Source organism: Acanthochromis polyacanthus, chromosome 4 (assembly GCF_021347895.1).
Source record: "Acanthochromis polyacanthus isolate Apoly-LR-REF ecotype Palm Island chromosome 4, KAUST_Apoly_ChrSc, whole genome shotgun sequence".
NCBI classification, from domain to species: domain Eukaryota; kingdom Metazoa; phylum Chordata; class Actinopteri; family Pomacentridae; genus Acanthochromis; species Acanthochromis polyacanthus.
The window spans coordinates 16,871,819-16,899,721 of NC_067116.1; the positions used below are offsets into that span (position 1 = coordinate 16,871,819).

General features: G+C 38.7%; 2 protein-coding genes across 2 annotated transcripts; one reads left to right on the forward strand and one right to left on the reverse strand.

Moving 5' to 3' along the window:
* Positions 1 to 2,242: 2,242 nt before the first annotated feature.
* tm4sf4 (transmembrane 4 L six family member 4) lies at positions 2,243 to 8,063 on the reverse strand. Its single transcript, XM_022206747.2, has 5 exons — positions 7,555 to 8,063; positions 6,900 to 6,989; positions 4,842 to 4,984; positions 3,329 to 3,515; positions 2,243 to 2,873 (listed from the first exon to the last, which is right to left on the reverse strand). The coding sequence occupies exons 1-5, from the start codon at positions 7,723 to 7,725 to the stop codon at positions 2,856 to 2,858; spliced, it is 609 nt and encodes a 202-aa protein (XP_022062439.1). The 5' UTR covers positions 7,726 to 8,063; the 3' UTR covers positions 2,243 to 2,855.
* Positions 8,064 to 11,409: 3,346 nt separating this feature from the next.
* On the forward strand, positions 11,410 to 27,387 carry LOC110959774 (glutathione hydrolase-like YwrD proenzyme). The gene is made up of 12 exons (XM_022206749.2): positions 11,410 to 11,628; positions 13,501 to 13,654; positions 13,732 to 13,885; positions 15,112 to 15,318; positions 17,563 to 17,715; positions 17,794 to 17,884; positions 20,717 to 20,888; positions 21,640 to 21,796; positions 22,461 to 22,643; positions 22,886 to 22,970; positions 23,713 to 23,808; positions 26,067 to 27,387. Exons 1-12 carry the CDS (start codon positions 11,529 to 11,531, stop codon positions 26,210 to 26,212), a joined length of 1,698 nt encoding a protein of 565 aa, XP_022062441.1. The 5' UTR covers positions 11,410 to 11,528; the 3' UTR covers positions 26,213 to 27,387.
* Positions 27,388 to 27,903: the final 516 nt, after the last annotated feature.

Consider the following 27,903-nt stretch of genomic DNA (forward strand, 5'->3'; position numbering starts at 1 on the left):
TCCTGGGACAATTCTCTCCTTCGCTTTCTGTTGTCCATGTTCAGTGTGGTACACACCTTTTCACCAAACAGCAGGGTGACTACTTGTCTCCCTTTAAATAGGCAGACTGACTGATTATGAGTTTGGAAACACCTGTGATGTCAATTAAATGACACACCTGAGTTAATCATGTCACTCTGGTCAAATAGTTTTCAATCTTTTATAGAGGTACCATCATTTTTGTCCAGGCCTGTTTCATTAGTTTGTTTTTTTAAATAATTATGTTAATCAACAATTCAAAAGTAATGGCTGTTTTTGATTATTTAATTTTCAATCAATTTTTATTTATTGTTACTTTTGTGAGTTTCAAGTGATTTCAGTGAGAATTGTGGGTTTTTCCTTCTTTAACTGAGGGGTACCAACAATTTTGTCCACGTGTGTAAATGCTATATATAAATGTTAATGTCATACTTAACATTTATATTTAACATTTATGTCTGACATTTAATATTTACATTAAACTATTTAAGATATTTCTAAGATGACAAATATTGCAGTAAATGTTGTAAAAGGTCACCAGAAAAAAATCACACCACTTGTTTGTACATGGTTTGAAGCTAAATGTGACACAGAAAAAAACATGCTACATTGTGGTATAAAACCGTAACAAATAACAAAGAAGGATGACAAAGTAAAAAAAAAAAGTCCACACCAAAAGATCTGTATTTTCTAAATACAAATGGTAATTTGTTGTTTAGCAGCATTTCACCATAAAGTTACACTTTTCTTTACTGTGTTTGAATCAGCAAAAAATATTTTTTTATTGTGTTGATATTTTCTGTTTTGTGAGAGAAAACTGATGTATGTAAAGGATTTCAAAATAGCAAAATCATTTCTCAAGGTGTTATTTTACAAGTGGACCGTGTTTTATTGCAAATTAAAATATGAATAGGATTGGAGTTTCTACCGGTAGAGATTCCAATCGCAGTCTCTACTGGTAGAAACTCCAATTCTACCAAATCGCAGTCTCTACCCTGCCATATATATTTGGATGAACTCAAAACATAAAGGTTTAAACTTAAGGAATGTAACTTTTTAAAGAGGTGTATGACAAATTTAATAATACATAAAGGTATGTTATGCATGAAATCTGTCACAAAATGATAACTCAATGAGTGTACAGGAGACTAAAGCAAAATCTAAACATGTTTGGATGTGTTCTCTGTAAAAAAAAAAAAGCTCAATATCTGTTTTTTACTTGGGGTGTTAATCATTGCTACAAACTACTCCTGTTTTTTTGTCAACAATAAATACTGCTGCCTCTGAAAGCTGACTTCTCTTGGTGATTTTTTGAAGATCTTTAACATTTGAGCATGGTCAAGTCAAAGGCTCTGGCCCTTGATTTGGAAATTAGATTCCACTTCATCAAGCTCCAGGCAATGATGACATAGAAAAAGATTTTGGACTCAAGTGGTCAAAATTCAAACTTCTTCCCTGTGCCTCTCCACCACCCTTATCATGTGTCTTCTGCAATATTGACACTTACACTTTGTCTTGTTCCAAACTCCAGAGTGAAAAGGAGTCAAACTCATCTTGCCTTGTCCTTCCCACAGACACTTCTCCAGGAACACGTTTGCAGTGTTTTTATTTGAATATCTAGAACATGAAAAGATGTGGATCAACAGAACCACATCTGATCCACAACAAGCTGAGCGTTGTTGCTCAGCTGGATGTGCAGGTATTTTGTTAGGCTAAAAATTGTTTGTGTTGCGTATTTTGTATGGTGTGTATTCAGTGTTTTAAATGCTAACTGTGTGTGTCGTGTGTTCAGAGTTTTCAGCACAGGCATGCTTACAACAAATATAAATCACTGCCAGTTTTACCTGAGTTATCTTGACCATGCTCAAAAATATCTCACATACTTGTGGTGTATGGAGTTTGAAATGCTTTTCCTACTTTTAAAATCCCTTTTATATTTGCACTGTGACAAACCAGTAGAGTCAACAGAGGTTGCCAGGTAATAAAGTTTCAGAGTATAATACAAAGTTGGGTCTAGTGTATGAATTTTCAGTAATTCCTTGCCGAGGCCAACACAAAGAACTTGTTTTTTAGTGAAGTCATGAAACAGTATGGCCTATGAAGCAACCTTTAATAACACGTTGGACAAGTTTTGGAGATTTTGTAAATTGTTATGTGTTAAAGATATTCCTGTGACATAGCATACTGAACAAATCACCTCAGTCTTCCAGTGAGACGACAAACGAAGAAGAAGATACCAGATTTTATTAGCACAGGTGCAGATACAGATAGTTGTTACAGATTGGTTTTATACTTATTGCCCAGCAGAGGGCAGGTAGCAAACAGATTTTTTAAAAAAATGTAATTTAGTTGTTTAATAACCTGCTCATTTCCTTGAGGTTGTCTAGATTAGAAAACAATGCAATATTTAAAATATTCAAAGCAATCTTGTGATCCTATTTTGTCTCCTGATGATGTTTTCCATGAATATGGCAAATCAAAAATAGGATCTGTATGTCATTATTTAAAGCAATGCAACCTCTACAGAATCACTAAATGACCAAAGAATGATACAAATAAATGTTGCATTAATTACACTCATTAGTGTTGAAAATTAGTTGCAGCAGGTGCTCATTCAGATTTAATATTAAGCAGACGGAGTCATCATTGCTTGCTAGAGGGTAAATAGGAAACCTTTAAAGAACTCTTATCATTTCCACAGTGTTTTTCTAGAAGTCGTACACCGTGATCAATGAGCTCATGTCCTGAAACTTATTTCTACAGAATGCAGGCTAAATCTCGACCTCTAAAACCAGAATAAATACAGAAAAACAGCCGTGTTCAGCCACAGGAGGTGCTCAGACAGCGCCGTCGCTCTGAAAGACAAACATAATTACCATTTTCATGTGTTTTGCTCCCCAGGTGTGATTCATTTGTTCACTAAAAGTAATCCTCAATCTGTAAATGGTTATACTTCAACTTGCTAATAAACTAAAAGGACAATATACTGTATTCTAATTACATGTCTGTTATATACAAGGCATAGCCTACTTTTTTAAACTTTCAGATTAGTCTAAACAAGTCTAATGTTTTATAATAATATTTCCTTACATTTTACTAATATATTGTACTTTGTTAGGATCACTTTCTTCTTTTCCTTTATCGAACCAGAAAAAAATAGAATAATCTAATATAATATGATAATAGTGTGGTAATTATAAATAGTCAGAATGTAAACTTGATTTCAGGTTTCCCTGCACATTGAAGCCAGTTAATCTCATCAGTAGACTTAAATGTAATGAATACAGCTGATGCCAGATTAGACACTGACCCCTCCACAGCAGCCACAGCAGTCCCCACACAGAGCTCCCAGCAGGCCGTTCACCACCTGCACAGCACACAGCGCCATCTGGATCAAACCCATGACCAGCAACACGGAAAACAGAGACAGATGCCAGGACACCACGTTAGGCGGCTCTTTGCAAGAATCCCAGGCAGTTTTGTTGGACAGATAGTCTCTGGAAGAGGAGGATGAGAAAGAGACAAAACATTAATCTGTGGACACTTAACTGTGCTGAAAGCAGGGTAATTAATGTCTACTTAAAGTCTGATGCTATTTGTTAGAGTGTTGGTGACCTTAGATTAAAAGTGAACATACAGAAAGGTAGTGCAGTAGAATTTGATACCTGAAACACTTGTTAAAATAATGACTGATGGATTGGTTGAACCAGAACCAGAACAGCAAAATATCTGAGATTTCTGATGTGACATCAGTGCCATGGAGCTGTTCAAAACACTAAAAAATTATTTAAATCAAAAATAACTCAACAGCATCTTCATACATCTCAACTCTGAATAAACCACACATCTCACTGTGACAAGCAAGACTTTTCAGCTCTTGTGAGCCAGAGGATCAAAGAAATTCCCCGTCTTTCTACCAAAGTAGTTGTCCCTGTGCAAAAAGGTGTTGACATAGCAGACCAGGATTAACGATCTAGGGGATAAAAACTAACCATAGAGCCAAACTTATGGCTTCAAGAGCCAAAAAGAGGGAAGACTGGAAATCTACACAGACATCTTTAAGCACATTTAGACAGAAGTAACAGAAAGTTACATTGTAAAGTTAACATCATTTCAGTTTATTTTGTGCATTTCAGGTGCACACAGTGCACACAGTGCATGTGGCCCCGTGACAGTTTCTTGGGCAGTTTCTTATATGAGCACCACAAGTTAAATATAATTTGCCTCCAATATACTGGAGTGGCATTATAAATTTTAAACTGAACCATCAGCGCATCAGCATAGATATACACTATATCACGTAGACACAATAGGCACGTTGCATGAACCAACATTTGAGCCTTCAGAGGAGCGGTGTGTAGAACTTAGTGCCATCTACTGGTGAGGTTGCAGATTGCAAACAATTGAATCCACCTTTCCTTATCCTTTCTTTCCATGCATATAGCAAAACTCACTGGGCCAATAAAACAAAGCTACAGGCCCTCTCTAGAGCCAGTGTTTGATTTGTCTACTTTGTGTTACTGTAGAAACATGGCAGACTCTGTGGAAGAGGACACATTCCCTTGACAAGAGAAATACAACAATTCCTATTTTTAGGGGAGTATGCACAAATGAAAACATAATCATGAATAGTATACTATTTTCTGCCAATACAGCCTCCTTAACCCTACACACTGATGATTTTGTCTTTATATCTTAGGATAGTAAACTGCTTTTATGAAAAAATTGAAACTCTTACTGAGAATTTTTAGCTCAAAGAGACCATATGTCCATTATTACACTGGTAGCCATGTGCATAATATAAAATAATAATCGTGCCTTACCCGTTTAAGAAGGGATATTCCCACTGATTTGTTGTAGCATTAACCACACACTGAGGTCCTTGGTTGATGGCCACAGCAGAAACAATAACTGAGTATCCAGCACCGACAACACCGACAGCTGCAAACAGTATAGAACTCAGCATCTACATGGAGAGACAGGAAAAGTACAGTTACTCACATTGGGAATCAATACATTCATCTATCTCACTGTAACCATCTTAATCAATGACAACAATGAAGCTATTGTCTTGGTGTGCAGAGACCAGGATCAGGGTCATGACCGCTGTAAGTGAACGTGTGTGAGATCTGACAGCCGATTCTCTCCTCACACTCACAACACCTGCACATTCCTCAAGCATCGATCAGTGTGTGTCTCTGCAGCACAATGTTGCTTTGTTTCAGAAAGTGAAGCGAAACTCCCATCAGGGGAATGTCTTTTTACAGCCACGGATTCCCATTAATTTGTGTGTATGTGTGTTATTGCTGTGTAAATCATGCAGGGTGTGTACATAGTGCCTCTGTGTTTGTTTTCCATTACACACTGGGTGATTGGAGTCCACAGTTAACAGGTGACATGCAGTAATAGATCGACTGTACAAGTTGCTTAATGCTACCTCTTTAATTAATTTCTTTTTGTTCGGTCATTAATAGAAGTTCCTTATTTTGGGGTTTTAAGCTATTTTTGCTAAGACAAGAAGTTAAATTGACAATTTTTATTTTCTGCGCAATGAAAAATAAACAAGGTCCTCCTGTGACGATAGCTCAATATTAAGATAACAGCACTGCAAATAAATGTACGAGGCTTCATAAAAAATATTGTGCAATAAAGGTGAAAGAAACTAACTACAAAATGTTGTGCTTTTTGTACCACCAAAGATATTTCACAATCTGTTTTCCACCCAGAATGGACTTTTTATAACCAGATTTTCACACGTTTTATAATTCTAATTAGTACATAATTAAATAATACCATTTACATTATGTTCTAGGAGGCAGTCATCTAATTCTGCTCTGACACAATGATTATCCTTTCACTCCAGTTAAATCTGGAATTTAGAGATACAAAAAAAGAAAAACTTTGGGACAGTATTTGGCAAAAATGCATCATGTACTTAAAACACAGATGTTATTAACAGAAGCTAAAACTGTTATAAGTCATGTGGAAACTTCAACAGTCAGCAGAGGACATACGCTGATTCTTACTATTCACTTGTGGAGAGCATTCTACCTAACCATTTCATTAACAGGAACAAACTCAGCAAGGTTATTAACATGTGTAGCAAGACTAAGGGTAAAAAACAACACAATATGGCACTGCTTTTGGAATCCTGAGTGGTTAGAAAATGGCGGGCAGTCCTCACTGATGCACACTCCCTCTCTACACTGAATACGAGTTGTTACCATCAGGACAGAGATACATGAAATGAGGGTCAACTGCATTTTGTTGAACTCAATTCTTGATCATTGGCAATTTTGTTGCGGAGCACTTTGGCATGTGCTACCGTTCAAAGGTTTGGGGTCCTCATTTTTGATAGAAAATCAGTTTTTTTCAATGAAGATAACATTAAATGAATCAGAAATGCAGTCTTGACATTGTTAATGTGGTAAATGACTATTATAGCTGTAAATGGCTGATTTTTAATGGAATATCTCCATAGGGGTACAGAGGAACATTTCCAGCAACCATCACTCCTGTGTTCTAATGCTACATTGTGTTAGCTAATGGTGTTGAAAGGCTAACTGATGATTAGAAAACAAACCCTTTTTCAATTATGTTAGCACATGAATAAAAGTGTGAGTTTTCATGGAAAACATGAAATTATCTAGGTGACCCCAAACTTTTGGATGGTAGTGTAAGTTCTGCCTGTGAATGTGATGTTCTAATTTTTCTGCTGTACATGAAATCATCTGACAGTTTACACAGAAATAAAGAAAACGATAGTAGTAACTTTAACTATCTAACTAACTAACTAACTAACTAACTAACTAACTAACTAACTAAGTTAACTGGACACTCGAGAGTGATAGTCACCGTTAAGTAGTGCTACAAAGACTTACTGCAAATCTCCGTCCACAGCTTTCGTTGCCACAACAACCGCAGCAGTCATTGTTCTTCAGACCCAGGAAGACCAGAGCTGGGAAGATCATCTGCCACACAAACACACCACACGTTCACAAATACACACACACACACACACACACACACACACACACACACACACACACACACACACACAAAGGCTTGATGAGATGAGGAATTATTGGTTTCTTGACTGTGTACCAGAGGAAATTGAACTGTCTGATGTCCCCTCGCAGTCACTAATTACCTAATTACCTGTATCTTTAAAAAGTTGATATTTCGATCTTTCTTTTCATTTTTATGTATTTTTTTTCAGACAATTACGAGAGCAATAAAGTACTCCAACATTACTTTTCTAAAAATGAAAATAAAAAATTTGAATTCATAAAATTAGGGTTTTACCTTTTTTCAGTCATTATGTGTAGAAGTAAAGACAATACAGCTGTTATTTCATTAGGTCTTTTTTCTTTTTTTGCATTTTTTTAAGAACAAATAATTACAAATAAATCATTAATATGCATTTAAGTCTACACCATACGACACCATCATGATTCTATTATGAAGAAAATTTTTTGGTATTTATATTTTCTTATAATTTACAAATTCAACTTTACAGCGCACTAACACACTCACCAGCACTCCTGATCCTAAAATGCCTCCAAAGTACCAGACCTGCAGTGTGATGTGGTCGCTATCCACAGACTTTCCTCCGGGGAAGAAAAGCAGGATGTTGCACAGAACACATATAATGGACAGAGGCATCAGACTGATCCCCAGACATTTGGCAAAGCCTCCTGAGCACATTCTGACACTGATGGTTTAACCACTACTGACAGAAACAACTGCTGAGATTAGAAAACTCTCTACCTAAACTGGCCTTTTAATCGAATTTTCTGATATTAAGATCTTACAAAATTTAAACTTCAATCAAGCCTGGTCTTTGTCTACTACAAGCAGCTCAGGTGATAGAATCTGAGATGCCAGTGAAGAATAACGTTCTACTTGTTTGTGTAGACCTATTTTATCTCCAGCTGCACCCTCCTAACACCTCCAAACAGTTTCTCAGTAAACCTCTTAAGCTATACTGCCAGCATCACCTGTCCAGTTTCTGAGGATGGTTAATGCCTCATTTGAGCCTTTATAGACCCCCCGCCTCTCTGTGTGATCTCACTGCTTCACTTTTATACCAGCCAGCTGTAATATGGCAGGATCTCACACAAGCACACATGTAGTGTGCAAACACACATGCGCATGCTCGTGGCCGCATGCAAACACACAGATATCCATTAATGCAGATTACATACCTGTGTGCGCACACAGACACACCAGTGAAGACACTGTGGTCTCAGTGGTTAATGTTCCACCATGTGTTTTGTGTACATGGAGACAGAAGAGGAAGCGACAGACAGTTGGTCGATACAGCAGGGCCCTCATGGATGATCTGCACCGACCACGTTTAGGGAGTAACAAGAAAAACTTCTCCATAGTCAGGATTGTTTAATCCAGAGTTTGAATGAATGCATCCTTTTCCATATTGGCAATGCTTCACTGTGTGTTCAAAGTTGACAAATGTGAGCAATCTAGTAGTAGAAACTGAACTTGATCAATGATTTCCATTAATCACTGTAGAAATGTCAGAAACGCTCAGTAGAAGGACAAAGTCCAAATCGTTGGGCCATAAACCTGCCTGGTCATCAATTAACCACTGGTGTAACTAATAAGGCTTGTCAAGTGGTTATAAAGTTATGTGTTTATTCTCATTTGATAATACATTCTACCTGAAAATCAAGGAACACATTCAAAAAAATCATACATTCTCTGAAATTTACAATTTCAGTTTGTTTTTGTCGGGTAAAAAGACAAACATGCACGTTAAAATTAACGATTAGTCACTACTCCCAACTAGTCTCACCTACGACACCTACGACTCTGATTAAAAACTGATAAACTACTCTGCTACACAATGACATGTTGTAATATTGGAGCCATATAGCTCAGCCATATAGGTTCAAAATGGAACCTGATTCTAAATGATGGTAATGAAAAGCTCCAGCTCACAAGTTAATGGGATAGGATGCTTCGGTTGTTCTGAACCTGTGTTTTTGTGAATGGGAGCGGTAGGCTACACTGCAGTTTCAACATGGAAATGCTCAGCTGTGGCATTGACTGCTTTTTTTTTTTACACATTATGAGCCTTCTAGGACATAAAATATTAAGGTAAAAACTTTGATTTTCACCAGAGGTCCGTAAGTTCAGCTACTGGAAATTTGACTTTTAGACTCTTGAAGGCCTACAGCCATCTTGGTATTACATTGGTACACTAATTTGTACCAAGAGTAGCAGCTGGTTTAAAGATAACATTGCAATGCTATTTAGTCTACTGTATCTACACACGTGGACAAAATTGTTGGTACCCCTCAGTTAAAGAAGGAAAAACCCACAATTCTCACTGAAATCACTTGAAACTCACAAAAGTAACAATAAATAAAAATTTATTGAAATTAAATAATCAAAATCAGCCATCACTTTTGAATTGTTGATTAACATAATTATTTAAAAAAACAAACTAATGAAATAGGGCTGGACAAAAATGATGGTACCCATAACTTAATATTTTGTTGCACAACCTTTTGAGGCAATCACTGCAATTAAACGATTTCTGTATTTGTCAATGAGCGTTCTGCAGCTGTCAACAGGTATTTTGGCCCACTCCTCATGAGCAAACAGCTCCAGTTGTCTCAGGTTTGATGGGTGTCTTCTCCAAATGGCATGTTTCAGCTCCTTCCACATATGTTCAATGGGATTCAGATCTGGGCTCATAGAAGGCCACTTTAGAATAGTCCAACGCTTTTCTCTCAGCCATTCTTGGGTGTTTTTGGCTGTGTGTTTTGGATCGTTGTCCTGTTGGAAGACCCATGACCTGCGACTGAGACCAAGCTTTCTGACACTAGGCAGCACATTTCTCTCCAGAATGCCTTGATAGTCTTCAGATTTCATCGTACCTTGCACACTTTCAAGACACCCTGTGCCAGATGCAGCAAAGCAGCCCCAAAACATTACTGAGCCTCCTCCATGTTTCACCGTAGGGACAGTGTTCTTTTCTTCGTATGCTTGGTTTTTGAGTCTATGAACATAGAGTTGATGTGCCTTACCAAAAAGCTCCAGTTTGGTCTCATCTGTCCAAAGGACATTCTCCCAGAAGCTTTGTGGCTTGTCAACATGCATTTTTGCAAATTCCAGTCTCGCTTTTTTATGAGTTTTTTTCAGCAGTGGTGTCCTCCTTGGTCGTCTCCCATGAAGTCCACTTCGGCTCAAACAACGACGAATGGTGCGATCTGACACTGATGTACCTTGGCCTTGGAGTTCACCTTTAATTTCTTTGGAGGTTGCTCTGGGCTCTTTGGATACAATTCCAACGATCCGTCTCTTCAATTTGTCATCAATTTTCCTCTTGCGGCCACGTCCAAGGAGGTTGGCTACTGTCCCGTGGGTCTTGAACTTCTGAATAATATGAGCCACTGTTGTCACAGGAACTTCAAGCTGTTTAGAGATGGTCTTATAGCCTTTACCTTTAAGATGTTTGTCTATCATTTTTTTTCGGATGTCCTGGGACAATTCTCTCCTTCGCTTTCTGTTGTCCATGTTCAGTGTGGTACACACCTTTTCACCAAACAGCAGGGTGACTACTTGTCTCCCTTTAAATAGGCAGACTGACTGATTATGAGTTTGGAAACACCTGTGATGTCAATTAAATGACACACCTGAGTTAATCATGTCACTCTGGTCAAATAGTTTTCAATCTTTTATAGAGGTACCATCATTTTTGTCCAGGCCTGTTTCATTAGTTTGTTTTTTTAAATAATTATGTTAATCAACAATTCAAAAGTAATGGCTGTTTTTGATTATTTAATTTTCAATAAATTTTTATTTATTGTTACTTTTGTGAGTTTCAAGTGATTTCAGTGAGAATTGTGGGTTTTTCCTTCTTTAACTGAGGGGTACCAACAATTTTGTCCACGTGTGTATATTTAGGTAATAGAAGCTCTAAATTTGACATTACTTCATTTGTCAAAAAGTCTACTAAAATTATAGCCTCAAAGCATCGGGGGTTTGAGTAACAATTTCTTAATGTGGCTTAAAAAAATGAAAACATTAACATCTACAATTCTACATCATCTGCTGATGAAAGAACAGGAAAATATTGTGATGAGGTGGATTTTTCACTGCAGTTTCCAAGGCTAAGCATATTGTTTGATATTAACACGATGAAACTATGTTGCATTTTTCTATTCATAGAAATATAATTGTACTGCATGTAGGGACTTCCCCTATCAACTTCAAACTTCCCTTATGTTGAAACCTCAATGTGATCGATTTGATCTGCGATCTGCTTCTTTTTCCTGGCTGAGGGAGTGTTGCCCGAGCGACTTCTTGCGACTTTTAGAACAGCCAATAGCTACTTTCCTTACTGAGTTGGCAAAACTGGGCTGAGGCAAACTCAATACATTACAGAGTAATCGATTCGAAGGTAAAAGTCCAACAGGGTTCATTTTGTTCCGTCATTTTAGTCCCGTTTTTTTCCCGCAAGAGTTGATAGTCAAAGCGGGATGGGCACCGACTTGACGTTCTCCTCTCGTCGGTCTCCTGTGGTGTGTTTACACGGCTGTGCGGCGTCCAGCCAGCCGTTAGCTTCGAGGATAGGAGTCGGTGAGTGGAAAACAGTTGCCATGGAGCAAAGTGACAAGACTCTGTACTATCACTACTAGTGCTAATAATAATATTAAAAGCCTACACAAAAGATTCCAAAGACCATTATTCTTTATGATAAAAGCAGCGTAAAGCCCATTAAACCCGCCAAATGCGAACACATAAAGCATACCTTTGTCATTGTCCTTTTTGTATGACCATATGTCATAAACATAGAGAGGTAAACATAGAAACATTTAACAATTACGTATGACATGGTATAAAAGCTAGTAAACATTCTCAGCAACTGTCAAAGTCCAGAAACACATAACATAAGGAATGTGAAAAGACTGTCTAGCTTATAGCTTATTAAGCTAGATACATACTAGTATGTGTGTATTAGCTAGTTAGCTAATATTCTCCTGAGACCCAGTGGGGAAAAAAATGGAGTAATTTTTGATATATAGTTACTTATATGCCATACTGAACATGTTACATTGGAGTTTGAGCACAAAGCTATGCTATTTTTAAAAAACAAAAATGAAAAAAGCCCAAAGTAGCACCTTTACATTACTTATTTTACCCATGAAAGAAAGTCAATTTACCATCATATAACAGACAGGGAATCAAAACTTGAACCCTTTGGAAATTCTTGCTTGAAAAATGATTCTATATGTAGGTTATTAAAGTAGATGTTGAATAATTTTGGACATTGACTAATCATATTAGCTAGCTCAAGCTTCACACCATGCACAGCCAGTGCTTGCTGTTGATTGTGAATTAATGTAGTACTGTTGACAGACTGCACTGCGTCAGTAAACAATACATTTCACAATTTTAACTAATACTTGTATTTATACTTTGGTCTGTACATTTCCCCTTTAAAGTTGCGATTCTGTCTATGCAGTATGTTTTTAATTTGTCTAGGTGGCTCTCAGATTTGATATGCAAATATCAGTAAATGGAATTTTGTTTGTGGAGCTCACCAACTACAAATGAGGTGTCAGAGAGAGGGAAATGCCGGAGATCAATATCTCAAAAAAATTGTAGTAATACAATCGAAACTATTTGCATTAATATATGCTAGTAAACTAAAGTAAAGAACATTATACTCAATGTCACAGACAAAAACGAGGGGCTGGGACTTGAAATCTGAAGAAGAAAAAAGTGTTTGCACACAAAAATTACATATTTTCGTTTGTTTAAATGAACAAATATGAGCATTGGGGGATATGTACAGAAATTTCATCAGTGACATCGTCAGTGTACAGCAGTAGACACTGAGCTTCAATGTCAGATTCTGTTAATTTTCCACCAACAATGTGTGACAGCATACTAGCAACAGGTGTGCCAAGTGGCTACCTGTAATCACAGGACTTTTCAGGTTTGCCTCAATAAAAACCTCATAAAGCTACTTTCCAACATTAAATCCCTAGTTTATCTACCAAACAATATCTCAAACAATTGTATGCACACTGTACAAGCAAACAATTACTATTACAGACAACTCAGAAAAGTAATTTAAAACCACTGTGGACAGCAAAGACAGTACACGTGATTAAACATCTTTGTAACCTCTGTGGTACGCAGCAATAAAACTGTGAGGCTATCGTATGTAACTGTAATATATGAATGTGTTATTATATACTACTGGACAAGTGAGATCGTATGTTTTTTGTAATTTGATGATGAGAAACAGTGGCTCATGTAGGCAGTAAACTATAAACATATTTGTTTATTTATTACGTTAAAATATACTGTGGACAAGGTACTTAAATTTGCACTCCGGTGGTTCTAAGACACACTTTGGTTGTATCCTTTAATGTTAGGAAGGCTATTGTGATGTAATAATTGTTTTAAACCAGTCAGTCATGGGTATGTGTTTGTGTCCAGATGTCCTGAAACGTGGTGGCAATGCGGCAGATGCTGCAGTTGCCATAGCAGCAGCTTTGGCGGTGACAGAGCCGAGCAGCACCGGCCCTGGTGGAGACGCCTTCTGCTTGTTCTACAACGGAAACAATGGAGAGATCAGAGGAATTAATGGCAGGTGGAGACTCCTTTGTTGCTTTTGTTCTTTCCACCCTCATACAGAATAATTAGCCGAGCTTCTCTCTGTGTCCTCAGCGGACGTTCAGCCCGTGCTCAGACACTGGACTTCCTGGAAGGACGTGGTTACACTGCTGAGGCCCCTCCTTCAGTGTTTGATGCTTTGAATGTTACCGTGCCAGGGGCCCCTGCATGCTGGTGTGATACTGTGCAGCTGTTTGGAAGTCACAAGGTTTGCCTGTGTGTGTTTGTGTTGTCTATCTGTGTCGCTCTCCAGTGTATAAGTGTGTGCTTCTTGCAACATTCCGGTAGCAAAATTCCATTTAGCATAAACACAGAGGCACAGTAACCATGTTAACATGTACCTCCAATACACACAAACACAAGTTGGTCTCTTGACTCTGAGTTGAAGTGGCATAAACAAGGAGTTGACAAACTATTGGACTCTGGGGATGTTTTCTTTAGTTGGTCAAAGCTGCAATAACTTAGCCATCTAAAGCTGAGATTCTACAAATCTTTGAAGATGGGAACAAAATGTTAAAAAAGCAGTCTCTTTGTCCTGGGGACATTGACGAGACTCGCCTCTCACATCATTTCCAGGCAGGACAACTTATTCAGAGTGCTGAAGTGATGTCGGTTGCAGTCAAGTGCAGCCTGTTAAGCCAAGCTATTTTTATGGTCCAATTAAACAGTAAAAGATATTTGTTAACAAATAAAACCCTCTTCTCAAATAAGACATTTAAAAAAGTACGTAAGGGATGAAAAGAGAAAATGTCACAAATAAGTTTAAACAATAAATTGTAAACATGCACAACCTTATGACATTCTGTCTCAGAGTAAATGTAGTTCCTTCAAAGAATATTAGGTATTACAGAGTCTTTAGGACTTCCTCCAGTGAAAAACAAGTGTTTTATATTGTTGACATGTCCATATGGGTGTTTTATGTGGTGGAATTCATGTCATGAGTGAAATTAGCCATCAGTGCCATAGCTGAGCATTTCTATGTCAAAGCACAAATTCAGACTTTGAGGGTTCCATAGGCTTCATATACATATTGATGTTTTTCTCCTTACAAGTGCAATCAGATATAAAATTACTGACACACAAGAGGTGACAAAGCACTAATATAGTAATTATGTCACACATTGAAAAGCCAAGAGACAATTTTCCTCTTCAGTTATTATTGGCAGCAAACAGAGCATGTGAAATGATGCCTCTTTAGAAAGTATAAAAATAATACATTGGATGTAAAACTATTTGTATTCTAGCTATCGGAGTAATAACTTGCTGATTGCTAACAAATAATTTAATGTTGTTTTTTTCCTCTCTGGAAAATCCTCCTAGGAAATTGCAAATCAGTTTTAGTCTCCACAATTTCTTCTCAAAACAATGACTCACCCTTCCTGCTCGATGAGGTTTCCTGTAATAAGCATGTGTTTCCTCTGCCTGCTTCCCTAGCTGTCCTTGCTGGAGGTCCTGAGCGGGGCGGTGGAGCTAGCAGAGGAGGGGTTTCCTGTTGCTGAGGTAGCAGCTCACCAGTGGGCGAGCTGGGTGACTGCTCTGAGAGATGCTGGGAAGGATCTAGGTGGAGACTTGCTGATTGATGGTCATGCACCCAAGTGTGGACAAGTGTTCAAAAACCCTGCCCTGGCTCGGACCTTGAAGGTAAATCCTTGAAACTGAAATGCAACAACAGCCACATGTTCATAGGTCGTGTGAGGAGCACTGGGCCATTATTTTCTGAACTCCTGTTATTCAGGCGAGGAAACAGAACAATGTAGAACCTCAGTAAAATCACTGTGTTTTGTCCATGGTGTTATTTGCTTTTTTTAAACTTGACTTAGCCTTGTACATGGAAAGACATTGGATGAAAGATGACAGCAAACTGGGCAATTACCCCGAATCCATTAATGTGTAAGACTTTATATTGAAGGAAAACAAGACCAAGGAAGGGAGAGGTGAGACTGAGTGAGTCATTTACCGAGTGTATTGCACAGTTAACTTGAGCAGTGAGTGTTAGTCAGGAGCTCAAACTGCTGAATCAGGACCAGCAAGTTCAAAAGTAATGCTGAACAGTAGATGAGCTAAAAAGATTTAAGTGATTAAAAACTAGGTTTCATCTCCACTGTTCAGTGAGAAAACTTTTAACAATGTCAAGAATTATAAACAGAGTTTGGTGTGTTGTCATCACCCCTGGTTCTTGAAGGTTTAAATCATGAAGGATATACACTGTTCAGCTGTTCAGCCATGTTGCAGCTAGTGGGTGAGCCTCCAAAGCTAGAGTTCTGGTAAAACGCTGAACTATTCCAAGAACAAGCTTTTTAAAGAAATGTTTTCAAGGAACTGATTCTAAGGATTCAGGACACTGAAAAGAACTGCTTTGGACATCAGTTTTTGCTGTTGTATGGTTTTAACTGGGGCTGGCCCTCATAGCAATTTCTGGTCTCTGGATATTCGGCCCCGATTAATGACAAATATCTGAATATTCGGATCTCAGAGTAAATGTTTGGATACCACTGCAACGACCGAATATTTGGCTAATCAGGTCCAGCCCTAGTTTTAAGACACTTTTGCTAATTTTCAATGTATTTTGCAACTATTCCAATGATGACAAATTTTAGTTTTAGAAAAGAAATGATCAGAAATGAAGCCACTTTTCCACAACTCACCTGTAGCTCCAACAGGTATTGGTTGTGACAAACAAAACGCAGGAGAAGTTTCTAGGAATTTTTTTTCATAATTATTTTCTGCCATCAAAACATGTCAGCACCTGCATCCTACATTGACTGTCCATAGTCAATCTATACATGACTAAACTGTTAACAGTCTCTTTTTAAACTTACATCATACATTTTGATATAATTCAGTTGCCTCTAATCAAAAATTTCACAGAGCTCTTGTAAAGTACTTTTTTGTGTCACTGTTTTATTTAATTTTCAAACTGTTTGTTCTAACAACCCAGAATAAAGCTGCAAACTTTGAGTGAGTCCAGACTCATAACAAAAAATGGATAGGTGATATTGTCAGAGAATATTCTCTGAATTATAATTAAAATGTTCTGACGTGATGCTGTAATTCTTCACTAACTGGCTTGAATGATGTGGCACATTTTTTCCAAGTCCTCAGTTTTCCTGTTCCACAAATGACCTTCATTGTGCATGTATTTCTGTGTGGATCATGTAATATTTATAAAGCTGCACTCATTCCGTACTTTCCCGTCAGTGAGAATTCAATAGAGCTACAGCTGACATCACTGTGTGTGTATGTGAGTGTGTGTTTGTCTGCTTGTGTGTCACTGCGAAAGTATGCACTGATTGATGCTCTACTGTATTCCTACATCAAACACTCAGTCGTTTGAAATGTAATAATGCAGGAAAACAGCCAAGTATGCCCATGACAGCTGTCCACACACACACACACACACACACACACACACACACACACACACACACACACACACACACACACACACACACACACACACACACACACACACACACACACACACACACACACACACGTACGCTCACTATCCTGAGACAGAAGAAACAATAGCAGTGACTTCATCCTCATTGATGGGTGGTCTCCATGGCATCTTAACGGTCATTCCCTGATGGTGTGTCACTTCCTTTTGAGGCAAATCACACTTTGGCGCACACCCTCTTTCGTTCAATTCATTTGACAACATTGACTGGACTGGTAGGTACACACAGCAGTGGTCAGCCCTTTCAAACACTGGAATCCTGTCACATTACATCATGCTAACCACAATATTTGAACATTTTTTGTGTTTTGTACTGTGGCTTTAAAACTTGTAGATTGACAGATAAACTCTGTAACAGGTGGATTGAACAGTAGAGCAACTATAATACTGCCTGGACTGTGACATGTACTGATAAAATTTAACAGGAGCTCGGTGAAGGTGGCAAACCAGCTTTCTACCAGGGCAGAGTGGCCCAAGCCATCGTTGACGTCATTAACCAGAATGGGGGAGTCATGACCTTCGATGACCTCAGCAGTCATGACAGCGAAGTCGTCACCCCCATAAGCACAGAGTACAAGGTCAGCAACCAGAGATGATGATTTTGTCTGTATTGTAATACTGGGTCAGCAGAGTGAATGCCTTTGTCGTGTGTTCAGGGGGTGCGTCTGTGGGAGCTTCCTCCCAACGGTCAGGGGCTGGCTGCCCTGCTGCTGCTCAACATCCTGGAGAACTTTCCTCAACTTAAAGGTAACTGCAGAGACACCAAAGAAGTGTCATTGAGATACATTATGGTTTATGCTGGAAACTCTCAAACACACAGCAGATATTGGTTGGAGGGAACTGGATGAGCCAAATTTAATTTCAAATAAATCACAGTGGTAGTTTGCCCAAATTCCCACCAAACACACTTTTAAACAGAACAGATAGTTCCAGTGGTATGTAGGGCAGGTTTTGACTTTTTGCCATAGACCGGATTCAAAAGATGAACATTGTGCTACCTTGTGATTGACAGGTTGCTACCATATCAGTTATCATAGTTTCTTAAAGTTCTTAGTCTCCTACACTCATTACGTCCCATTTCGAAAGAGAAAGATGGTACCGGCCAAACACCAAACGCCTCAGTACGGTAGTCCATCAACCAACTGGTGACATCATAGTTGGACATCCATCTTTCGTATACAGTTTCTGCCCCCACCACACTACACTGGAGGTGAATGGATCTTAGTGCTGCTCAACAACAACAAAAAAAACTCAACAGCAGTATGTCAACGTTTAGTAGAAGAAACAATATTTCTGGAATTAAAGCTCGTGTCCGGAGTTTCCGTTTGTTTTCAATTTATGTATCATTTTTTAACAAAGCTTAAATGTGTTGGTCTAGTTCGATACTATAATTTAATGTTAGTATGACGCGATATGAAAATTTATTAATGAGCTCCGCCTTCCTCTCATAGACCCCCATGTTATTCCAAAAAGCGCCGGTCGCTGCCGACCAATCAAGTTCGAGCTTCAGCTTTGTCATGCTGTCAATCAACGGTTACGCGCACAGCAATCAAGCCCATGCAGAGGTGGGCGAGCTACGCACTACGCAACCGCGCGCACATTTGTTTTGCTTGTGGAGGAGCTGAGAGAGCATCAGGGATCAGCAACTTCCAGAAAAGTTACCAGTCCCGCGGCTTGTCAGGCCAGGACGTTTTTTGGCACGGGGTGCTCGCGTCGCTCCCCGACCACGGCCTCCATAGCCCGCCTGACGGCTTCGTTTAGATGCCCGACCTCTGGAGGAAGATGTTGGGGCGTCTGGGACATACTCTTCGTCAGAGGAGTCATGCAATTCTGAACTCTAGATAGAAATAAATAAACAATGTAACACATATACACGCGTAAATACACTAAGTTTGATAAACAACGTCATCGAGAGGGATACACGAGTGTAATCACATATTGAAACTTTACTCGTTCGTCCTAGCAGATTCATGTTATTTTGGTATTAGGACAAGTTAGACTCAATACAGCATTCTAACGTAATTCCTTTATTATTTACTAAATGTACTAAATGTAGAGGAGTGGAAAACAGCAAAACAGGCAAGATGCTGCAGCACTCCGGGCACTCCTGTCAGGTACTGCGCGCGTGCACAAATAAAGGGGCGAAATCAGAGGGAGGGAGGGACCAACAGTGTTTTGGGAGACGCTGCGATTCAAACTCCGGACACGAGCTTTAAAGTGGCTGTTGATGTTTTAATACTTTTTTAGTGTTTTGAGCACTACAAAACCATCAACTTCTGTGGTGTCTGACCTTCTTTGGTGAGATACTGCTAAGCATAACAGGAAGTTTGAAGTTTTGAAGTGCATTTGTTTCATGAACTGCCACACAGTATTGATTAATAGATCAGTTATTACTGTTACTATAGTGATAAACACAGTTGACTTTTGCATAATAGCTCTATTCAAAGTAGGTTACCTGCTCAAAGAAAAAAAAAAAAGACCAGCCCTGAAATTTTAACTCAGTTCACTGTTCCTGTGTGTCATCTGACTGACTCAGGACTGTCTGGGCAGAGAAGACATACATCAGGCATCTAACTTATGTAGTCCTAACTGGCTCTGATTCTCCTCTTACCAGAAGGAGATCTTGGACTTTAGGGCATTAGGGTCAAAATGATGTTCACAGTTACCTGGGAGGACAGTGTCTACAGCCTAACATACGACATCATTGAAATATAAACCACAATAACTCATGACATGTGTTGCTTAAATCAAGATATTTAGAGACAAACACTCAGTGCAGTCATTTGATGACCAGCTGGCCATTGTCACATTGAAGATGTCAATTTACTAAAATGTTTTATGAACTTCATTTTGCATAACTGTTGTATTTAATTTTTTACTTTGATCTTTTGATTCAGTCATGCAACCTTTGCAGCTATAGCAAAGTTTGTTTGTGAAATCTGTCTGCAGATTTGTCACTGACCAGTTTGAAAAAACAGATAGTTGCTTACAAGTTCATAAACCTTCACTTTTTCAATGGTACACTTTGTCTTTGATAGGTCTTTCAAGAGGATAGTCCATTGTCTCATACAAAGTGATGTGATAATCATTAAGGATGCTTCAATTTGAAATGTATTCGGGACACATGTAGGGTTGTCAGCTGAGCAAACATGAAACGAAACAAATGAGAGGCTAACTGTTCTCTGGGAGGTGCAGTGAAAAACATATTAATGATTCTTGTAGTTTCAAGAAGTAAATCTCGCCATTAAATACCAAGACTCAGAAAATTGGGACAAACTGTGTATTAAATAAGACATTACACCAGATTATGTCCACATAATGTTAGTCCGTGTTTCTATTACACATTTTTTTGCAAATCAGATGTAGATTTTTTGCAAATTGTGTTTTTGCTTGGTTTATATTTTGTACATTTTATTTGTGTGTACTGTATATACACATATATGCACAAGTTTGAAACAAGTTTTGTTTGTTCCTCTACATCTGTCAAAGTGGGAAATCCCCCCAAAAAGAAATAAATTTTGTCCCTGGCCTGTTTGTGGAATAGCTGTGGCACTAATCTAGTTCTCTCTGTGTGTGTAGCTGCAGGTCATAACAGTTCTGACTACATCCATGTTTTGGTGGAGGCTGTACGTTTGGCACTGACAGATGCTCTGCGCTACCTTGGCGATCCACATCATGTGACCGTCCCTTTGGACACCTTACTGGACAAGAGCTACAGCCACCAGCGAGCGCGACACATCAGCATGGACAGGTGTGTCTTTCTCTGTGTGTCTTTCTGTTGGTACCAGTGTGTACCACTCGGTCTCTGTTGACTTTAGATAGGAACTGTAGACTTTTATTTCCCTTGACTTTAACGCCCATCCCTTCATGCCTCATCCCTCACATACACGGGGTGTGTGTATATTTTGGCGACACGGCGTATCGACTGGTCAGTAATGTAGACTTTGAACTTTAGGTCTTTATCAGCTGGAAGCCAAATAGACAAACAGACTATAAAATATAAAACAACATAATAAAGTGTTAACATGTGTTCTTGCACACATGCACATAAAAAAACACACATTATCCATATTCAAACCTGTTGCTGTGGCTGCTATTTTAATTCTATAGTAATACATTCCATATCCATGAAAATATAATAATATCCATAAAAATCCGGTGAAAGCAGGAATTTACAGATCAGAGTTACTGCACTGCAATATTTTTGTCATTGTAAGTGAAATGAAAATCTGCCAAGAAAGCTGTTTTGAGATAGGAAAAACCTTCAGCCTTATATTTCTGATAATCTTTGATGTGTAACATTGGAAATTTAGCACAAGAAAATCTGATAGTTTTCTTCTCAGTCCAGTTAGGTCTTCCCTTTCTCTGAATTTCCAGACAGTTCTGGCAACCACACAAAAAACATAACCAACTATAATAGTTTCTAGGATAAAATCCTGTCACATGACTGTATAGCACCTATAATTATCTGTGTTTTTGAATGTTTGTGTGTGAATCTGTAGAGCCATGGAGCGAGTGGAGCCTGGCCTGATGACTGGAAGTGACACAGTGTACTTCTGTGTGATTGACAATCAGGGGAACGCATGTTCATTTGTCAACAGCACCTATATGGGCTTTGGGAGTGGGCTGGTTCCGAAGGACTGTGGCTTCTCACTACAGGTCTGACAGACAGAGTATGTGTGTGTTTCTGTGCATGGGAAATAGTCATCAGTATTATTAATAGACACAAAAGAAGAGAATTCATGCAACTCATTTTGTGCGTTTTTAATGGAAGTATGCTTTTAAGTCATAGACAATATTAATTAACACTGTTTTTAAAATATCTTTCAAGTCAGATTTGTCAGCAGACACAAATGAAAACTGTGAAAAACCTCACATTTACACTTTTACCTACTTCTGCATGATATGCGCTATTGTCAAACCTTTGCTGGCCAGTAAATAAAAACCTGCTGAGCATATTCACTAATGAAAAGTCCAGTGACACAAAAACTTAAGTGTGGGAATATAATTGAGTGCCATCTCTGTTATGTAATGCTTAGGACATATAAAACCAAATGTGAATGAAAAAGCTATAGATTTTCATACTTTATTGTCCTGTTTTTGCATGTTAAGGTACCTTACATAAGCAGGAATTAAACATTTGCTTTTGTTTTGCATTTGTGAATTTACCTGTGAAGCTAAGAAGACATAAAGCTGTGTTTACATGGCAATATGTAACTGTGTGATTTTCATAGAACTAAAAAGCACTGGACTAAAGGATTGGGTTGATTTCTGGTGTGTGTCTTTATAATGTTACAATGAAAGCTCTTTCTCCTTCTCATAGAATCGTGGTGCCAACTTTTCTCTTCATCGTGACCATGTTAACTGTGTTGCTGGGGGGAAGCGGCCATATCACACCATAATACCTGCACTTCTCACTGACTCTGCAACCAAATCACAAAAACCACAGCTCCTCGCTGCACTCGGGGTGATGGGGGCTTTTATGCAACCACAAGGACACATCCAGGTATGCAGTGATCAAGACTGTCCGGTGAGAGGTGCAGAAAATTAACTTCCACGTAAAGATGCTCTTCATTTCTTAATTTATTGTCCGTCCATTTTTGTTTTTAAATATTCACTGATTTGTCCATTTTGTTTTCATTACATTTAAGTAGCAAAATTTACTTAAACATACCCTGATGGATCTGGTTCAACCGTGTGAGTATAATTTTTGAACATGCTGATAATGAATGTTGTTGCTGTGTTAAGGTTTTGTTGAACATGATGGAGTTTGGGATGAATCCTCAACAAGCTCTGGATGCACCGAGAGTCTATGTAAAGTATGACAACAAAAGTATGTCTGATTTTCCCAACACATACTCACAAGAGGTCAAATGAGTTTGTGACAGGTTCACTGTCCGTGGGTCCACTCAATACGCACACAACCAGCTTTGTCGGGGAAATAATGTTTATTACTCCACTTATTCAATGGTTACCCCAGTCCAGTGCGCAGCCTCCGCTGTCTCTCAGTCCTCCCAGCCTCTGCTGTCTCACGGATTACGCAGTCTCCGCTGTCTCTCAGCGGCTCCTTTCATTCCTCCCCTTCTTCTCTGTCCGCCCGACTTTTATTCTCCGCTCCGGCTGCTACTGCGGGGATAATTAGGTCAGCCGATTACCATCACCTGTGCCAATTACCTTGACACTGCTTCCATGCTCCCCTCCACACCTCTCTCCCCTGCAGCTGAGCTCTCCCACGCCCGTCGCCACAGAGTTTTATCACAATTTGAATGCTCAACCTAGCACAACATCATGTCTTGATTAATTAAAAGTAATGTGTCTGATTAGGTGAGTCTTTCTGACATTAATTTTATTTCATTATAATACACTATACACAGCAGAAGTAATAAAAATAATTTAACAATTAGATACGTTTATTAATTAAATAACAGTCACAAAAAGATATTTAGAATCAGTTGAGAAATTAAAAACGGATGCAAAAAAAGATATTAAAAAAATGTGTCAAATGTGACTTATGACAATTTTGTATAAAAAACACAGCTGATGGCCACTTCCTGATTGATCACATGTCTTTCTAGCTGATCAGTGGTTGGTTAATTTGGAGGAGGGAGTCGACCAGGCAGTAGCCGAGGATCTGAGAAGACGGGGCCACATCGTCAACTGGCCAATTACAGGTAATTTTAATGTGCAAAGTTTATTTTTTCCAGTGGCTGCATAATTTTTTTTTTTTTTTTTTACATGTGAAATATGTCACGGTTTCAGAAGATAGATCATCATCTCATTTATTATAAAACTTTCAAGATCTGTCACTCACTAGCATCTAAGGTGACATTTTTCTTTTAAGTTGTGACAAATTTGTTAACATGCATTGCCTCCTCAAAAGTTAATGTATTACCTTAATTGTTATATTGATGTTCAGTATAGTAACAGTCAAACAAAAGAGACCATTGTTGAAATAACTGCTAGTTTTAGATTAGTGGCATTAGACCGCAGTGTCCTTAAACCCTTTTGTTTCCTGTTGCAAATAGGATGTTTGTGTTTGTTCCTCTTCCCCTCCCTGGCTCACACACCTTATTCAGGCTTTTCTGAAGAGACTAATTGTATTGTGTGTGATGGTACATTCAGCATCGGTACAGCCAAGTAGAACACAAAATACAGCGTGGAAAAGAAGATTTCACGTCTCATTGGTCAGTTTTATGGAAAATTTAGTCTCACAGTCTGTGTTGGATTTTTGTAGATTTTTAAAGTCAACACTGAAATGCCAAAACCTGCAGTTCATTGAATGTCCTTTAGAGACTAACTCCAAAAAATGTGTTAATCACTCGTTAAAATGGACAACTTTACAGCAGAAGAAACATGTTTACAGCCTTGTACAAACAGTTTGGGTCTCTGTAACTAATTCCCCTTTTAAGGATATGACTGCTTTGAATGACAGGTGGGTGTTGCCACAGGACTCTCCATCACATCACAAAAGACATTTGCATGACACACCTCCGCTCAAACCACCCCTTTTCCCATCCTTGGATTAGCGGCCAGACGGTAGGAGGAATCAGGCACTGCCAACACTGCAACAGCCAGAGCCTACAATTCTACGCCTTCACTTAGCGGATACTTTTGTCCCTAGAAACGCACATCTGAGAGTAGATACAACACAAGCAAGGATCTAGTCAGGAGAAAACAACCTGGATGGCCACCACACAGAGCCTCAGAACTGCTGTTCAAGAATCTAATGGGTGGAGTTTCACCACTCTAAGCCTTTTCTGAATGAAAGCCCACTGTTTTACTCATTATACCACCACTTCCTGCCCCCACAGTGGACTTTGTTGCTCTTCATGCTCTCCCATTTACTCAGGTTAAAAAGACCTATGATTGGCCAAAGTCTCAGATCACAGACTAGATTTTCTAAAGCTTGAAAACAGCCAGGAGAAGGTGCAGAAGTCTCCTTTCCTCTTACACTATCTGAATTACAATATGCTGAAAGGTTATTATGAAATTTTTGCGTGATTATTTTGAACTACACTGCCTACCTCAGCTTTAATTCCTTATGATAAATTCAATTATCAAACTGTTCTTGACAGTACTTGTTAATGTTATTTTTTCAAAATTTTAATCTTAGAAGAATAAACTCAAAAGACTGTTTTTTTGTAGCTGTCTTAATATATCTATGTTTTACCAAATTTTACTTCTAAACTAACCAACTAACCATCCAACCATTCACTATCTATACACTGCTTAATCCTCATTAGGGTCATGGGGGGAGGCCAGAGCCTTGAGCCAGCAGACTTGGGGCAAAGCGAAGGGCGAAGCGAAGTCAGTGGACACCATGGACAGGACACCAGTCTATCACAGAGCTACATACAGAGACAAACAATCACACTCACATTCACACCTACGGACAATTTAGAATCAGCAATTAACCTCAGCATGTTTTTGGACTGTGGGAGAACTTGGAGAAAACTACACACATGCACAGGGAGAACATGCAAACTCTATGCAGAAAGATCCCGAGAAAGCCAGGATGCGACTGGGACCGGGGATCTTCTAGCTGCTAGCCGAAAGTGCTAACCACAGACCCACTGTGCAGCCCCCAAACTAAACAGTGAAGCCATTTTCTGGCCTGTGTGTGGATTAAGGGTAATAGTCTTATGTCTGATTTAAGTTAGGATGCTCACTATTGTGCTCCTCAGTTAAAAGTACATCTGCAGGTATCTTCCATGATGTCTAACAACCACCTCATGTCTTCAGGTGAATGTTATCATAACTTTTAGACAATAACTACATTTTGTTTTAGCACCATCACACCTGAAGTCCTAATCTCATGGTGTTAGCCTGCTGGGATATTTTGTTTGCAGCTCATAATACCGACATAAAGACAGTTAATACAATGATCAGTTTGATTGTTTCCCATTTCTCTTTTCATTGATACACACAGGCCACAAGAGGTCCCAGTTTGGACGGGGACAGATCATCACAGTGGGGGATTGGTGGAATCCGTCAGCCACTCAGGCTAATCATCCATCCAGGGTGCTGTGGGCGGGATCAGACCCCAGAGGGGACGGATGCGCTCTGGGATACTAGTAACATAATGATTCATCAGTCAGCACTTTTTGATGAGAAATTCACACAAATGAAGTGTAGAATACAGGCTTGACTGTGATATTTTGAAATGCGAAAACTCTCTTCCTTGAGCTATTTGATTCAGCCAAATGATTTTAATGCTAGGTAATATCTAACAAAAGTAAGGTTTGTCACATTTTCAAATCCCAAACAGCTACACTGAACCAATATGAAGTGCCTTATTTAATCATGTTGTCGTATCAGTGTTGGTTGGATGTTCCTGTTGTACGTTTACAGATCATATACACTTACTGAATGCAGCCTGTGACGTACAGAAAGCACCAATATGTAAATTAGTGTAGCAAAACTTATTTCTCAAAACAGTTGTTGTTTGATTGACTTAAATCTGGAGAACAACTGGAGCGTTAAATTACTTTCATATCAAAGATGCCTCCACTCTTTCCTCCACTCTGTAATTAGATTGAGATTGTTTCAGTCTCTGTAGTGAGACTGAAACAGGTAATTATAATTTCATTACATATCTGTCTCTCATTCCTCATAAAAGTACTATTTATACTTTTCCTGACAGTTTTAAAAACAAATTGAATTCAGATGCACTAATAATATTTTTTTTAAATCTTAAAGTATATTTGTTTCTGCTGAAATGAAAAACAAATCAATTTAAAGTCTCTACTTTAAATGATGTATAACTAAAATATGCTTTGTCTATTCACAATGTCTTTGCACATTTTTACAAACACCAAATAAATTTAGATGCACAAGTGGTTTAAGTTGTTGTGACTGAATTGCTTTCATCTGGAACCCCAGGCATTAGTTACCATAACAGTTCAAAATAAATTGTTATTTTCCCTTAAAAATTGTGAACTTACTTGTCAGCAGCAGGACCTAAAGAAGATAATCAGTAAGCAGATTTCTCCAAAATGAATTGTTTGTAGGCGCTCAGAGCACACTGAATTCTAGTTTTTTTGTTGCAAAACTTTGCACAAAATATCTAAATAACAATTGGTGGCATTTGAACGCAGTTTCCTATGTACAGTACCCTGAGAGTGATTCCTTGTTATTTGCTTATTGTTTGACCTTTTATGAAGCACCACTGTAATCTGAAATCTGAATCTTTTTCACCAGCGAGCATTCTTGTACTGCATAGATAAACCATTTCTAATTGAGACACTGCATGAGCTGTAGTCTTGTAGTCTCTCATTGAACATACAGTGTGATACATCATTTGCTCTGCATGTTTTTCAGCAAACTGGAGGTGTGTTTTTTTTTGCGTATGAGCTTTATGTTTTGGTGGATTTGTAGTCACCAGGAGACACCCTGCTGCACCGCACCGACAAACATAAATACAGTAGCACACAGACAGAGTAAATCATATTTCAATGTAAACAGTGGCTTGTAGTTGTGTGAAGGAATATGAGTGAGTTGTTAAACAGCTTGCAAACCTCTTGTAACCTTGAGCCATTGTCTCACACATATTTCCACTTGAACACAAATCTCTGGATGTCTAAACATGATGTTGGACTTTGTTGCGGTGTTGATCTCCTTACAGCTCCAAAGGCTGCCTGGTACCACTCCAGTAAAGGGCCATGTGTCCTGCCAGCCAAACACACGCTCTGTTTTACATAATCTGCCTTAACCAACACAGCTCATTAGTGCAGGTCGTCAGCGGTCAGCTCCAGCTCACATCGCAG